The 14,703-nt window shown below is 60.1% G+C and overlaps 1 protein-coding gene across 6 annotated transcripts in view; it reads right to left on the reverse strand.

Moving 5' to 3' along the window:
* Positions 1-14,703, reverse strand: part of LOC107320284 (protocadherin gamma-C5) — a 77,359-nt gene that overhangs the window by 21,504 nt on the left and 41,152 nt on the right. Inside the window, exon 1 of one of the 6 annotated variants that reach the window (XM_085518972.1) lies at positions 10,600-13,187. The exons of 3 other annotated variants lie outside the window; for them this stretch is intronic. In XM_085518972.1, coding sequence (XP_085375098.1) covers positions 10,600-13,032 — 2,433 coding nt within the window. In that variant the 5' untranslated portion in view covers positions 13,033-13,187. Of the gene's footprint in view, positions 1-205; positions 3,023-5,843; positions 8,414-10,599; positions 13,188-14,703 lie in introns of those variants that run through there. 2 more of the 6 variants (XM_085518978.1, XM_085518977.1) reach the window with 2 other exon arrangements.

Raw genomic sequence — 14,703 nt, forward strand, 5'->3', positions numbered from 1 at the left:
GGCGCGGCGCGAACCTGCCGCGCTGCTCCGAGCGACGGTGGCCCCGCGCAGCCCCCCCCCAACACAACCCACCCACCCCGAGCCCCCCACGTCGGGCACGGAGGACAAAGGCGGCTCCCCCCCGCCCCGCATCGCCCCGCTGGGGAGGAGCCGGGGGTCGGCGCCGTGCGGCCCCATCCCGGCCCCGCCTTCCCCCGGCGCTCACCTGGCCGGCATCCCGCAGGGTACCGGCGGCGGACAGGAAAGCCCCGGGTTCCCTCGGGAGGGTGCCGGGACGCGGGCAGGGACGCAGGAAGGTGAAGTCGCTGCGTTCGGAGTCGGGAGAGAAGCAGGTGCTGTAGCACTGGGACTGCGAGTCGGTGGGCTGCAGGGTGACCTCCATGTACTTGAGGGTGCCGTCGGAGCAGAGCTGCAGCTTGGGGCTGGAATGATTGAAGAAGTCCCGGGACGGTGACTCGGCAGCCCAGCAGCAGCGGGGAGAAGCGGCGGCACGACCTCGGCGCCGCAGGCACCAGGCAGCAAGGAGGGTGACGGTAGCAAGTGCCACGGTGCTGACGGCTGCCAGTGCGATGATCAGGTACAGGGTCAGGTCCGGCTTCTCTTTGGTACCAGCCAGGAAATCCCGGGGCTTGTAGCTCTCCTCCAAGGACTCCTCCTCCAGTGCCACGCTGATGGTGACGGTGGTGGAGAGCGGTGGGTCGCCGTTGTCTGCCACCAGAATGAGAAGCTGCTGCTCTGCCACGTCCGTGTCCCGCAGGACACGCGCTGTCCGCACCTCCCCGGTGTACTGTGACACATGGAACAAGGAGGGCTCGGTGGACTCAGGCAGCAGGTGGTACGACAGCCAGGCGTTGTACCCAGCATCAGCATCCACTGCTGTTACCTTGGTCACCAGGTAGCCAGGTGGGGCAGACAGCGGGACCCTCTCCGGTGTGTGGACATCATCGTCAGCAGCAGGGTGCAGGATGGTGGGGGGGTGGTCGTTTTGATCCAGCACATAAATGTAGACAGTGACATTGGCGTGGAGTGGGGGAGACCCTGAGTCCCGCACAGCCACTGAGACCGGTACCACCTGCAGCAGCTCAAAGTCAAAGGTGCGCTGAGCATAGAGGTTGCCATTGTTGGGGTTGATGTGGACGTAGGAAGAAGCAGGAGCACCCTGCACATGGCCCTCTATGGAGTAAACAAGATGGGAATTGTCTCCATCATCGGGGTCTGAAGCAGAGACGGTGCAGAGCAAAGAGCCTGGAGGGCTGTTCTCTGGGAGGAAAGCATCATAGGAGGGCTGCAGGAAATGTGGGGCATTGTCATTCACATCGGATATATTAAGGAGCAGTGTGAGGCTCGTGGTTAGAGCAGGAGACCCTCCATCCTGGGCAATCAGCTGCACCATGTACTGCGAGGTGGTCTCTCGATCCAGGCTCTGCCGAGTGACCAGTGAGAAGTGGTTCTGCAAGGACCTGACAGCAAACGGCACATTGGGGGAGATTTCCAAGCTCACATCCCCATTGGCCCCTGAGTCTCGGTCCCGTACATTGAAAAGCCCCACGACAGTCTCTGGTGGGGTGTCCTCGGGCACTGGGTTCAGCAGGGAGGTGAGCAGAACCTCTGGTGGGTTGTCATTGGCATCCTCCACCTCCACCTGCAGCACACAGTGCCCCTCCATCTCAGGCATACCCCTGTCTCGGGCCCGCACATGGATCTCATAGAAAGGTGATTCCTCGAAGTCCAGCTCCCCGCTCACCCGCACCTCCCCACTGTGGGGATCCAACGCAAAGAGTCGCTGGACGGCCTCAGAGGTGTGCACCCCAAAGGAGTACTGCGTCTCCCCATTGGGGCCCTCATCGGGATCTGAGGCGTTGAGCTGGAGGAGCAGAGCTCCCACAGGTGTGTTTTCTGGGATTTGCACCTTGTACGTGGCACGGTCAAAGGTGGGTGCGTTGTCATTGATGTCCAGCACCTGCACCATTATCTGCGCTGTGCCCGAGCGGGCCGGGCTGCCCCCATCCACAGCTGTCAGCACCAGCTGCAGTTCTGGCCGCTCTTCCCGGTCCAACGCACGCTCCAGCACCAGCTCCGGGAAGAGTTTGCCATCCTGCAGCTGTTTGACGTCCAGGGAGAAGTGAGAGTTGGGGTTCAGCCGGTAGGAGCCCACGGCGTTGGTGCCCACATCGGGGTCCTGTGCGCTCTCCAAGGGGAAGCGCGTGCCCACGGCGGCGGACTCTGCGATGCGCAGACTGCAACGGGCGGTGGGGAAGCTGGGGGAGTTGTCGTTCAGATCCAGGATCTCCACTTCGAGGCGGAAGAGCTGCAGGGGGTTCTCCGCCACCACCTGCACTGACAGCACGCAGCTGGCAGCGGCTCCGCACAGGCGCTCCCGGTCCAGCCGCTCGCTCACCACCAGGACACCGCTGTCCAGGCGCACGGCGAAGTGTTGCCGGCTCTCCTCCGAGCCCAGGCGCAGCCTGCGGCCCGACAGATGCTCCACCTTCAAGCCCAGGTCCTGGGCCACGTTCCCCACCGCGGTCCCCACCTCCGACTCCTCGAGCACCGAGTAGCGGATCTGCCCGGAGACCCAGCCCCAGCCGCAGAGCGAAAACAAACTCAGTACTTGCCATTTCCAGGCGGGTCGCTGGAGGCTGACGCTCTCCATGTCCGCACGTATTTGGCCCAGGACCGGACCCGGGACGCAGCCGGCCTTGAGGAGCCGCTAAAAATCCCCGGCTCTCTGTTCCCCAGCTCGGGAAGCAGCTCCGGGGCTGTAGGAGGCTGCAGCTCGGCTGCCAGCATCCGAGCGGAGGGGGTGGGCTGGGGGAGGGGAGCTGAATCACAGCCCCAGCGCGGGGGGGGGTGGGGGGAGAGCAGATCCCCCGCTTCAGATCAGCACCCAATTGGCCGACAGCTCTGTCCCCGCGCACCCAATGGGGGGCTGCGGGAAGTGGGGGCCCACCACCCCCGGGCCCAGCCTGACTCACTTGCTCCCGCAGCTCGCTTCCCGTTCTCTGGGAAACTGCACGTCCTGGAAGCCGGCGAGGTACAAACCCTCCCTGTTCACTCCGGTTCCCACAATGGTGGCTTCACATCGCACCCGCACACAAAGGGCAGCTGTAATGAGCACGGGCCAAAGGGCTTTTTATGCCTTATGAAAAAGTGCTTGTTTGAGGACCAAGGTAGCAGGGCTGCCCTCCCATCCCCTATCTCCTCCCTTAGTTAATGCTGTGCCCATCTGATGCCCGGACACCGGGACCAACCCCGTGGGGCTGCCACCAGCCTGGAAGGCCCACACGAAGAGCTGCCAACCCCGTGGGTGCCTTTGGGAGGGCTTCCTAGACCACCAAAGCCAGCAGCCAACTGTTTGCCATGGCCACCCCCACCTGGCGCAGGTGAAGCTCAGCAGCACCCAGGGGTGTGCCAGCCATGAACCCACAGGTCAGAACAGGACCACAGCATCAGGCATTACACAGGGCAGGATGCCCAGGACACGCACACGTTGCAGCAGCCTCAGCTTCTGCTGGGGGGTGCACTCGGGGCACACAGAGCTCCCTATGTGTCCCCAGGCCCTGGTTTTGGGGACGGGGGAGGGGGGGGGTGTCAGTTTCGGCCTTGCCGGTCCCCTCCGTCCGGACACCCCGTGGACCTCAGGGACATGGGAAAGAATGGAGACAGTGCCCGGAACTGCCGCCGTCAAAGCAAGCACGTCTCGTCTCGGTCCCGGTCTCGGTCCCTGCCCCCGTCCCCTCCTCAGCCCCTCCCGGCCCATTTCCAGTGCCACGGCCGGCACCGCTCTGCTGCCAATCAATCAGAGACTGAGCTCTCCCGGCTCCTGATTGGTGCAGAGCTCCGCCCACGTCCCGCCTACTGCCCGCTCCGAGTGGGGGGGGGGGGTCTCTCTTAAAGGGCCAGGACAGGAAAACGCCGGACGCGCGGATTCCCGGGCTGCAGCCCGGTGGGTCTTACTGTGCCCTGGGGGCTCCCGACGGTACCACTCGCCGTGACCCGGACACTGCGATATACGGCAGCACAATCACAAGGGGACAGACAGTATCACACGGGGCCCTGCCCCTACAGGAACGGGTCCGGTGAAGCCCCCCCTTACGAGACAATTTGCTTATAGATGTTCAGGCGGTGGGAGCAAGCAGCCAGCATCTGGCATGGGGGATCTGCCAGGGTCTGGGATGGGGGCACTGAGTGGTCACAGTGGGGCAGGGACCCGGGATGGTACGAGACATGACCTGCACAAACAAAGCCATCACGCAGCTTGGCAGTGACCACCAGCAGCACCATCCCCCCCTGCATCAGGCTGATGCAGATGTAAAGCCTCTGTGGGCTTGACATAGTCTGCAGCACTGAGCCCTTTCACCACAAAGACTGAAAATTCACCACGCACTGCTGGTTTCATACAGCCCTGGGGGGCTGAGGAAGGACATGGAGAGCTCAGGCATATTACCTGCCTGCTTCCATCACCTCCCACCCCCAGCTTCAACCCACTCACTGCCCATCTCCCCCTGCCCCCCTCAACAAGGTTTCCTGCCAGCCTTCTCTGGGGGGACATTTCTGTCCCCAGCTGTAACACAACCTGCACAAAGGCAGAGAAACACTTGCTCCAGCAGCTGCCACAGCCGTTCCTGCCGGCTGCAGATGAGAAATGCTGAGTATGAGAAGTGATGAGAGACAGGAGAAAAAAAAAAAAAAAAAGAAATGGCATAAAATAGCTCTGGGAGGTTTCTGCTTCTGCCTGTGATTCAGCTGCAGTGAGAAGCTGCACACAGAGCCCTGTGCCAGTGCACGGCTTCCGCTGCATCACACTCCCATCCGCCCCAAGCAACCAGCCGATCCCATTCACACCTCTCAGAGGGGACACAAAACCAGCACCAAACACCTTGGAAACACACCAGATCTCCCCCTCCTGCTGGATCCACCACCCAGCCTCACCCCCGAGGACTGCAGTGTTCCAATAATTGAAAGCTTGCAAATTATGCTGCACAATTCCCAGCAGGGATGAAGCACAGGAGCAGCCTGGCATGCGCAAACATTTTCCTGCCTGCAGTTTTTTTAGCCAGGATGTTAGACAGCACCGTGAGACAGCACATTACAGAACCTGTAGGGTTTGTGATAGGGGTGGTAATGAAATACATGGGTGGTGGGCTCAGCATCCGGCACTCGGCTCAAAGGAACCCTGAGAGCAGCAGTGACAGTCTGTGACCCCACCAAACTGCCCTGAGATGAGCATCCTCACAGAACTTAAAAGGGAATAAAACCGGAGCCATCAGGAATCAAACACCAAGCAAGACAAGGAGAGAAGAGACGGTTCTACAGCCACAGGCCAGGACCAGAATTGCCCTTCAGCTACATGTGCTACGGTAGGATGCAATGCACTGCTGCCCCACCAGCAGCCGATGGCTCCCAGCCCACCTCACCTGTCCCATACTGGGACACACTGCAGAGGGATCACAGCCCCAACCTGCACCTGCAAGCACTTGTTTTTTGTTTTGCAAAGGTAAGGAAACCCCACAAGCAGCAGAGTTCTTACTAAGGATTTATAAGTGGTTGCCAGCTGACCTCAGCCTCCACTGGCTTAGCCATGCAAGGCGTACCCAAAACTGCATCCAAAAGACACAAGTTCACTACTGGGAGTAAACAGACTAACCCGACCCTGCTCACCACAGTGCAAATGTCATCGGCGCATGGGATGGCTCATTTGACTTCGAAGAAACCAACTGCTCTTTAACAACATGGAACAACTGGATATTTCCCCCAGCCACAATCTGCTGCCATAGGCACATGGCACAAAGAAGCCACGGATCAGCTTGGCACTGGGACATGCCAAGGAAGGGCTACGTTACCTCAGTGGGTGCGGGGAGCCGGCTGGCGGTGCCCACCATTTGGTGGTACAGTCCTGGCTCACCACTCCTCATGGTGTTCTGGCGGCTCCCCAGGGGGCTGGATGTGATGGGTTTTTTACACAGGAGATCACTCTGCCGAGAGTCCGTGGTGAGATAGACCTGATGGTAGAAGTTGGGTGGTGTGAAACCACCCCGCACGGCATCAACGTGGTGGAAGGGCCCTGGTGTCCTGTACAGGGTGCTCCTGGAGCTGTTGAACAGCTCCTTTGACTGCCTCCACTTGTAGCACTTGAAGATGCCCACCGACACTATGGTGATGAAGAAAGCGGCCGAGACCAAAATGACAGCCAAGATGAGATAGAAAGTCATATGCCTCTTGGGGTCATGTTGGGGTGTCACGTCAGTGAGGTCGGTGAGGGCCTCCTTGACCCTCTCGGCTACAGAGATGGAGACGGTGGCACTGGCTGACAGCGTGGGCTCCCCGTGGTCCTTCAGCAGGATGACCAAGGTGTGCTGAGGAGCCTCGTCCTCCCGGAGCTGACGGGCTGTGATGATCTCCCCACTGTGCAGCCCGACTGAGAAGAGAGTGGGGTCAGTGGCCTGCAACAGGGTGTAGGAGATCCAGGCGTTGTATCCCGCATCCGCATCCACCGCCACCACCTTGGTGACCACGTGACCCGCAGGAGTGCCCGGTGCCACCACGTCGGTATAGGAGGATGTGGAGTTGGGGAGGGGGTACAGCACAGTGGGGGCATTGTCATTGAGGTCAGTGACAAACACATTGACCGACAGGTTGGTGGCAAGAGGCGGAGAGCCACCGTCCTGAACCTGCACCATCATGCTGAACTCCATCCGGTCCTCATGGTCCAGGGAGGTCAGCAGATGGAGGGCACCACTCTCCCGGTTGATGGAGAAGAGGTGACCCACGGTGTTGTCACCCTGCAGGAGGGAATAGGAGAGATGGCCGTTGCGCCCCAGGTCTGGGTCTGTGGCGCTCACGTTAAGAATAGAGATGCCTGGCACGTTGTTCTCCAGCACGTACACATCATAGGAGTCCTGGGAAGACTTGGGTGCATTGTCGTTGACGTCTGACACCTGCACCAGGATGTGCTTTACTGCAGACAAGGGCGGCGAACCCGAGTCCCTGGCTGTGACGGTGATGTTGTACTCTGATGCCTCTTCCCGGTCCAGAGCTGCTTTAGTTTTCAATGTGTAATAATTTTTGAGGGAGGAACTGAGCGTGAATGGGATCCCAGGGGGAATAAAACAGTTCACCAGACCGTTGTCTCGAGAGTCCAAGTCTGTTACACTCAGCAGAGCTACAACAGTCCCCGGGGCTGCATCCTCAGGCACAGGGCTGTACACCGAAGTCACCGTCACCTCTGGAGCATTATCATTCACATCCACGACTTCAACCAGCACTTTGCAGTTGGCAACACCAGGAACGGCACCTTTATCTTTAGCCTGTAAGTAAATCTCATACAGCTTCGTTTCCTCATAGTCCAGCTGGCCTTTGACCCTCAGCTCCCCTGTGTCTGAGTCCAGAGCAAAGAGCTCTCGTACCTTGGCTGGCGTGTGGCTGCTGAAGGAGTAGACGATGTCTCCATTGGGCCCATCATCCAGGTCATAGGCACTGACCTTGGTGACCAGGGTGCCGCTGGGCGTGTTCTCCCTCACACTCGCCTTATAGGTGGACTGGTTGAAGACTGGAGCATTATCATTGGAGTCCACCACGTCAATGTGGATCTGCATGTGGGCTGACCGTGGTGGGCTGCCTCCATCCAGCGCCGTCAAGACCAAGTGCAGCTCTCGTTGTTCCTCCCTGTCCAGTTCCTTCTCTAGCACCAGTTCCGCATGCTTGCTGCCGTCCACCCTCGTCTGTACGTCCAGCACGAAGTGCGGGTTGGCGCTGAGCTGGTAGGTCTGCAAAGAGTTAATTCCCACATCGGGATCTTGCGCGCTCTCTAGCGGGAAGCGCGTCCCGGCCGCCACCGACTCGCTGATTTCCAGCCTCGCCTGGCCGCTGGGAAAAACCGGGTCGTTGTCATTGATGTCCTGGATCTCCACGGCGCCGCTGTACAGCTCCAGAGGTTTCTCCAGCACGATCTCAAAGCTGAGGGTGCAGGGGGAGAGCGCTCCGCACAGCTCCTCGCGGTCTATCCGCTCGCTCACCAGCAGCGAACCGCTCGCCGGATCCACCGCGAAGTACTTCTTGCTGCCGCCGGACACCACCCGCGGTCGCCGCCCCGACAGTCGAGCCGGGTCCAGCGCCAGGTCGGCTGCCACGTTGCCCACGGCCGATCCTCTCCGCGCCTCCTCGGGGATGGCATAGCGAATGGCGGCGGAAGCCCCGGAGGAAGCGGCGAGCAGGAGGCAGAGGCTCAATACCTGCCCCGGCGTCACCCCGCGGCTCCTCGCAGCGACGCCTTTCATCGCTCCCCGCCTCTTCCCCCTAGAAATCCTCAGCTGGCCCCTTCATGCCGCTGCCCAGCGCTCCGGGAAGCGGCGTGCGGCGGGGAGACGGGCATCGCTCGGCGGCACGGCTCTGACTCACTGCCCGGCTCTCTCTTAGTCTCTCAGTGCCTCATCCCGGCTCTGAGCGGGGCCGGGCCGCCCGATCTCCCGCTCCAGCATTGGCCGACAGCGGCACATAGAGTCCCGGCCAATAACTGCACGGAGCGCAGGGCTCCGGGAGCTGCTGCCCGCCCGCCCCCGCGGGGCTCCCGGCTCAGTGAGCGCTCATCCCGTCCCCACGCACGGGGAAGGTTCGGTGATACGAGTTAATGGAGCGGAAGCGGCCAGAAGGGAAGATTGGAAACAGGGAAGTGTCACCTGAGAGAAGAGTATCTCGTTGGAGAAGGGCAGCAGAGCGAGAGGGGGCGGTGGAAGGGGCGGGACGAGGTGTGTGTGTAGCGATAGCCCTCGGGACCCTGCGGATCTCGGTCATTCCAGCAATCCGCCCCTTTCCTACTGTCCCACAGCGTCCCGACGGCTCACCGCTGGATGCCAGCAAAGCAGCGTCGCCGACAAAGTGACAATCCAGGAGCATCGCCCCGGCCCCTCTCCCCATCGCCACCACTGTCCCAGAGGGACAACCCGTAGCACTCTCAGCTGTGCACTCCCCTTCCCTCCTTGCCACCTCCCAGCTCGCCGCCTGGTCCCCCCCGGACACAGTCACCTCCCGCCCCGAGCCGGCACTCGGAACAGCCCTTCCCTGTCCCATGCTGAGCCCCCCGGCCGCCAGCACCGTGAGCCCCCTTCCCGAGCTCCCTGCCTGCTGTCATCACACCACCTCCCTATACAGAGGCTTTTTCTGACGCTTGTAACTCGCAAATGGATTCAAACTATTGCAGTTTTGGAACGCTGTCACCAGTGAAACTGCTACGTTTTCTCGGTGGAATGAGAAGACGCTAAAAGGAGCTTGAAACGGGAGTGCCAAGAGCCCTGTGAAAATCGGGCTGCGACGGCTCCTCCCATATCTGATAACGACGAACGATCGGACTTGAAATTAGCGCCCACACCCGTTCATGGATGGAAACTGCACGGATCCCGAGTAATTCATTCCGAAGAGCCGCAGCTGATGACGATTATCTACCATCCCGCAGCTTAACGTGAGCGGGGCTGCAAATCGCCCTCACCAACGTGGGAAACGCGACACCCGGCGGGTTCATGGCCTCTGGGTACCTGTTTTTACCCCACACACTCCTATTAACAGCCGAGATGCAGCCAGGAGCACGGAATGTATGCGGCGTCAACAGCATCAAATAGATCGGCTCAGAGTTTCCTACCGAGTCATTGCAAAGAATCATTGTCATTGTATCGCTGCCAGCACATCCTTATCGCCAGCCCACAGAACGTGAGAAAAGCATGCGCCTCAAGTCAATAAATTCCAATGTTAGTCAACATGATCTTAAAAGAATTGAATTCTGGAGCAGAATTCATTACGATTCCCAAGGAAAACGTCCTGCTTTACCCACCGCAGCTGCAAAGCGCACTGGAGTCCGAAGGGTTTTGCCTCTCCGTGCTCCAGAACGCCTCTACCTGGACACGTCTGCAGGCTCACAGTGCTGAAAGCAGAGCTCTTGTTTCACAAGCCATTACACAAGCAAATTCAAATTACCTTTCCTTCTTACTTATAATCCAAAAAGAAGAAAATCCACAGCCGTTTTGAGGCTAAACCTTCAAATAGCCTTCAGCCGCTTCACTTATTAACTCTGAAATAAGCTCCAAATCTTTTTTTACCTCCAGCCACTGCCTCTTTCCTAATACTCTCCAGTCCAAGCTCTTACTGAGCAATTGATCTAACACACACACCACATTTTATAAGGAGTTTCTCCCCATAGGAGAAACGGCTAAATTCAGAGTGCCTTGTCCCAGTAGTAATCAGCTGAGTACAGCCAAGTTATGTCCCTACTCAAGAAGGGCACTGAAGATGCAACACTTCCAACTCCCACATTCTGCCTGACCTGTAGACATTACATCTACATCACCATGACAGGACACCAGGCTATCAACAGAGACAACCTTGGAGCTCCTGAAAGCACCATTTGAAGTGGTTGAGCACTAAAATGTGGCACTGAAGAGGACAGTCCCCTCCCCTACACTGGGAATTCCAGTTGGATCCCAGGACCCTTGTGCCATCACTCCACCCCAGTACCCCAACTTGCAGAAACTCACACACAGAGTAAGACAGCTTGAGTGAGGGAGGAATGAAACCACAGAAACCCACACAGAGGGGCACGGGGGAGCAGCTCACCTGCACCGAGCTGTCAGGGTCGGGAGGGTCCTTCTCGGACTGACCACCTGCACCGGCTTCCCCCGTCAAAAGGTCAGAGAGCGCTGCTGCCCCTGGTTTGAGAAACGTGAAGTCCTTCTGGCCCGACTCGGAGGCCAGGCACACCTCGTAGGCATAAGGCAGGGGCAGCGTGCTGCTGCAGTAGTTGAAGGGCGCTTTGGGGCCCAGGCTGGAGTAGAGTTCCTTATCGGAAGTTAGAAAGATGGGGGGGCTCCTGGGCCGTCGGCATTTAAAGAACACGACTAAAATGACCGTGAAAACGAATAGCAAAGACACCAAAGCGAGAGCTACCACGAGAATGAGGTTTAGATCAGAAGCCACCTCAGACTCGGCGTTCTTCTCGCTCAGCTCCGGCAGTGCGTCCTGCACGCTCTCGGCCAGCACCACGTGCAGCGTGGCCGTGGCTGACAGCGCCGGCTGCCCGTGGTCCTTCACCACGGCCACCAGCCGCTGCTTGGCCGCGTCCCGCTCCGACACGGCCCGCGCCGTGCGCACCTCGCCGCTGTGCAGCCCCACGCGGAACAGCGCCGGCTCCGGCGCCTGCAGCAGCTCGTACGACAGCCACGCGTTGCGCCCCGCGTCCGCGTCCACCGCCACCACCTTGGCCACCAGGTAGCCGGCCTCGGCCGAGCGCGGCACCACCTCGAACGGCCCCGCGCCCGCTCCCGCACCCGCCCCCGCGCCGCCGCCGTCCGCCCCGCCCGCCGCCGGCCACAGCACCCGCGGCGCGTTGTCGTTGCGGTCCAGCACGAAGACGCGCACCGTGGCCGTGGCGCTGCGCGCCGGCGTCCCTCCGTCCCGCGCCCGCACCTCCACGGCGAACTCGCGGCACCGCTCGTAGTCGAACGAGCGCTGCGCGTACAGCTCGCCCGTCTCCGCCCGCACCGACACGAACGCCGCGTCCGCGCCGCCGCCCGCCAGCGCGTAGCTCACGCGCCCGTTGGCGCCCGCGTCCGCGTCCCGCGCGCTCACGCGCAGCACCGGCTCTCCCGCCGCGTTGTTCTCGGGCACGTAGGCGCTGTAGGCGGCCTCCTCGAACACCGGCGCGTTGTCGTTCACGTCCGACACCTCCAGCACCAGATCCGCGCGGCTCGACAGCGCCGGGCTGCCCCGGTCCGTGGCGATCACCGTCACCCGGTGCTCGGACGCCCGCTCCCGGTCCAGCTCGCCGGCCGTCACCACTTTGTAGGAGCCGCCTGACGATGCCACGATCCGCAGCGGCGCCTCTCCCGACAGCTCGCACCGCACCTGCCCGTTCTCCCCGGAGTCCCGGTCTCGCACTTTCAGCAGCGCTACGACGGTGCCGGGGGGAGCATCCTCGGGCACCGGGCTCGACACCGACGTCAGCGTCACCTCGGGCGCGTTGTCGTTCACGTCCAACACCTCCAGCTCCACATTGCAGTGAGTCACCAGCCCACCCCCGTCCCTCGCCTCCACCAGCACCGTGTAGCCCCTCGTGTCCTCGAAATCCAGCGCTTCCAGCAGTGTCATCGTTCCGTTCTTGGAGTTCACCGCGAACTTCTGCAGCACTTTGGCTGACATTTCTCCGAAGCCGTACGTGATGCGGGCGTTGGTGCCTTCGTCGCGGTCGGAAGCCGAGACGTGCAGCACCACGGAGCCCGGCGGCGCGTCCTCGCGCAGGCTCACCCGGTAACGCTCCTGCGCGAACACGGGAGCGTTATCGTTGGCGTCTGTGACGTTGATGAGGAGCTGGGCGGTGCCGCTCCGGGGAGGATCGCCGCCGTCCAGTGCCGTCAGCACCAGGCGCAGGCTTTGCTCGCGCTCCCGGTCCAGAGCGTGGCGCAGCACCAGCTCCGCGATCTTGCTGCCGCCCTGACTCTGCTTCACCTCCAGCGCGAAGTACTCGTTGTCCTCCAGCTCATAACCCTGCAGCGAGTTCGAGCCCACGTCTGGATCTTCGGCGACCCCAACGGTAAAACGGGCACCGGGAGGAGTGAGCTCGTTGATCTCCAGCTGGATGCTGTCTCGCATGAAGCGCGGAGCGTTGTCGTTAACGTCGTGGATGGCCACTTCGACGTGGAAGACGTTGAGCGGATTCTGCACCACCGCCTCGAAGCTGACAGCGCAGGACGCCGACTCGCCGCACAGCTCCTCCCGATCCAGCCTCTCGCTCACATACAGGTTCCCATTCTGCTCGTTCACGGCGAAGTAGCGTTTCTCCGAGCTGAGCCGCAGCTGACGCGCCGGCAGCTCGGCCGGGCTCAGCCCCAGGTCCCGCGCCAGCGGCCCCACCAGCGAACCCCTGCTCAGCTCTTCGGGGATCGCGTAGCGGAGCCGCTCCGGCGCCGCCCGGCAGCAGCAGCAGCACAGCAGCAAAGCGGGCAGCAGCCCCTCTGCCCATCTCCAGCGGCTCCGCTGCTGCCCGCCCGCCATTGGGAGCTGCGTTCGCCGCTCTCCTTCCTCCTCCCGCAGCGATTCCAGCCGGGAATCGCCCGCCCCGAGCTCTGATGCGGACTGAACGCTGCGATCCGGGCTCCGACTCTGCCGCTGCGTCTCTGCTGCCCGTTGTGAGCAGCGCCGGGAGAGAGAGCAGCCGGGGGGACGGGAAGCGGCGGCGGCGGCGGCCAACAGCGGCACCCGGAGGCCCCGCGCTGATACCGCAGCCGTCCGAGGCTCCGCTCCCCGCACCGACGGCAGCTGCCCGCCAGGCGGCAGCGCGGTTCCTCCCCGGGCACCGGGAGAGGCGAAGCGAACAGGTCGGCCCTGCCGTGGAAGCGGAGCGGAGGGGGAACGCGTTACGGGGCAGACGCTGCGCATCAGAGCACAGGTGAGCACAGGTAAGAACAGAAACATTGCACAGGAATGATCCGACATCTTCCCGGAGCTTCTCCGAGTGCTGCGGATTGTCTTCCCCCAGCTCTTATATTCCTATGAGCTATAAGCAGCAACGGTAACAAAGTACCTCCAAAGAAAAGCTGGGGTAGGAAGCAAGCATCTGATCCACCTTGAACACCACTGTTTTTGAGGAGCTCCTCTTCCATGTCATATCTCAGAGTGGCTGAGATCCTGGGAGAGCACAGCATGCTTCACTCACTATGACAGCAGTATCAGTGCAAGCTCCCACTTCTACAAGTCAGGGAGACCAGCAGAGCTCCCTGCTGTAACAGGCTGAACACAGCCCTGCTCCATCTGCTCTTCAAAACTGCTTCTCTTAGTGAGAAAGGTAAGGAAGTAGATGTAGGAACAATGAAAATACACCCACATGCCTGCAGTCCCTGGGACACTTCCATTACCAGTGTGCTGCTTTGAGAATTGTACAGAGAAGCAATTGTGATGAACCTACGATGATGCCTGAAGCGTATGCAACACATCAGGCAGCTTTCCAAGCTGGTGGCTCATGGGTCAGAAGATGACTAAAAAGGGACAAGGCAGAAGCTCAGACAGGCTTTGAAGCAGAGCAACTCTGGAGAGGAATGTTTATCAGCAGCACCAGAACTGCGACAGAATTCACACCACAACATCACAGCTCTGAAAACAGAAAGCACAAAACTCCCTTGAGGGCAATATTTATGAATACATACATACATATATATGTATGTATGTATGTATGTATCTCTCTCAGTACCTATTTCTGTAATAGCATCTCCTCTCAAAAGATATCAAATGAAAGCACGGAATGGAAGACTCTCTGTAAACCAGCAAAGCTTGGTTCATGACCATAGATACTATAAGGCCATATGAATTAGTACAAACTTTAGACAGACAGCGAGCTTGGGAACTACAAACACAGTGGATTTTCCGAGCACTCTGACTGTTCTGAAAGATGACTCCATCAGTGACCATGGGGCTCATTCACAGGTTCTAGCAATACTTCATATCCTCATCCATATCTTACAAGGAAGCAGCTCTCACCATTCCCTTACAAGATGTTAAGATATGAACTGCAGGACTCAGTTTCTCCTTCACAAGCTTATTCCACTGCAGCTCTCACCAGGAAACTGCAGAGCAATCCTTCTTTCACAGAGCAGTCATGATGATGCTCACCCAAGAGCCTAGTAGAAGAGCTGCCCAAAGCAGGCACCAACTCAAGCATCTCCCCATTCA

The sequence above is a fragment of the Coturnix japonica genome, chromosome 18 (assembly GCF_054131305.1).
Source record: "Coturnix japonica strain WE chromosome 18, WE-NBRP24, whole genome shotgun sequence".
Lineage (NCBI taxonomy): Eukaryota > Metazoa > Chordata > Aves > Galliformes > Phasianidae > Coturnix > Coturnix japonica.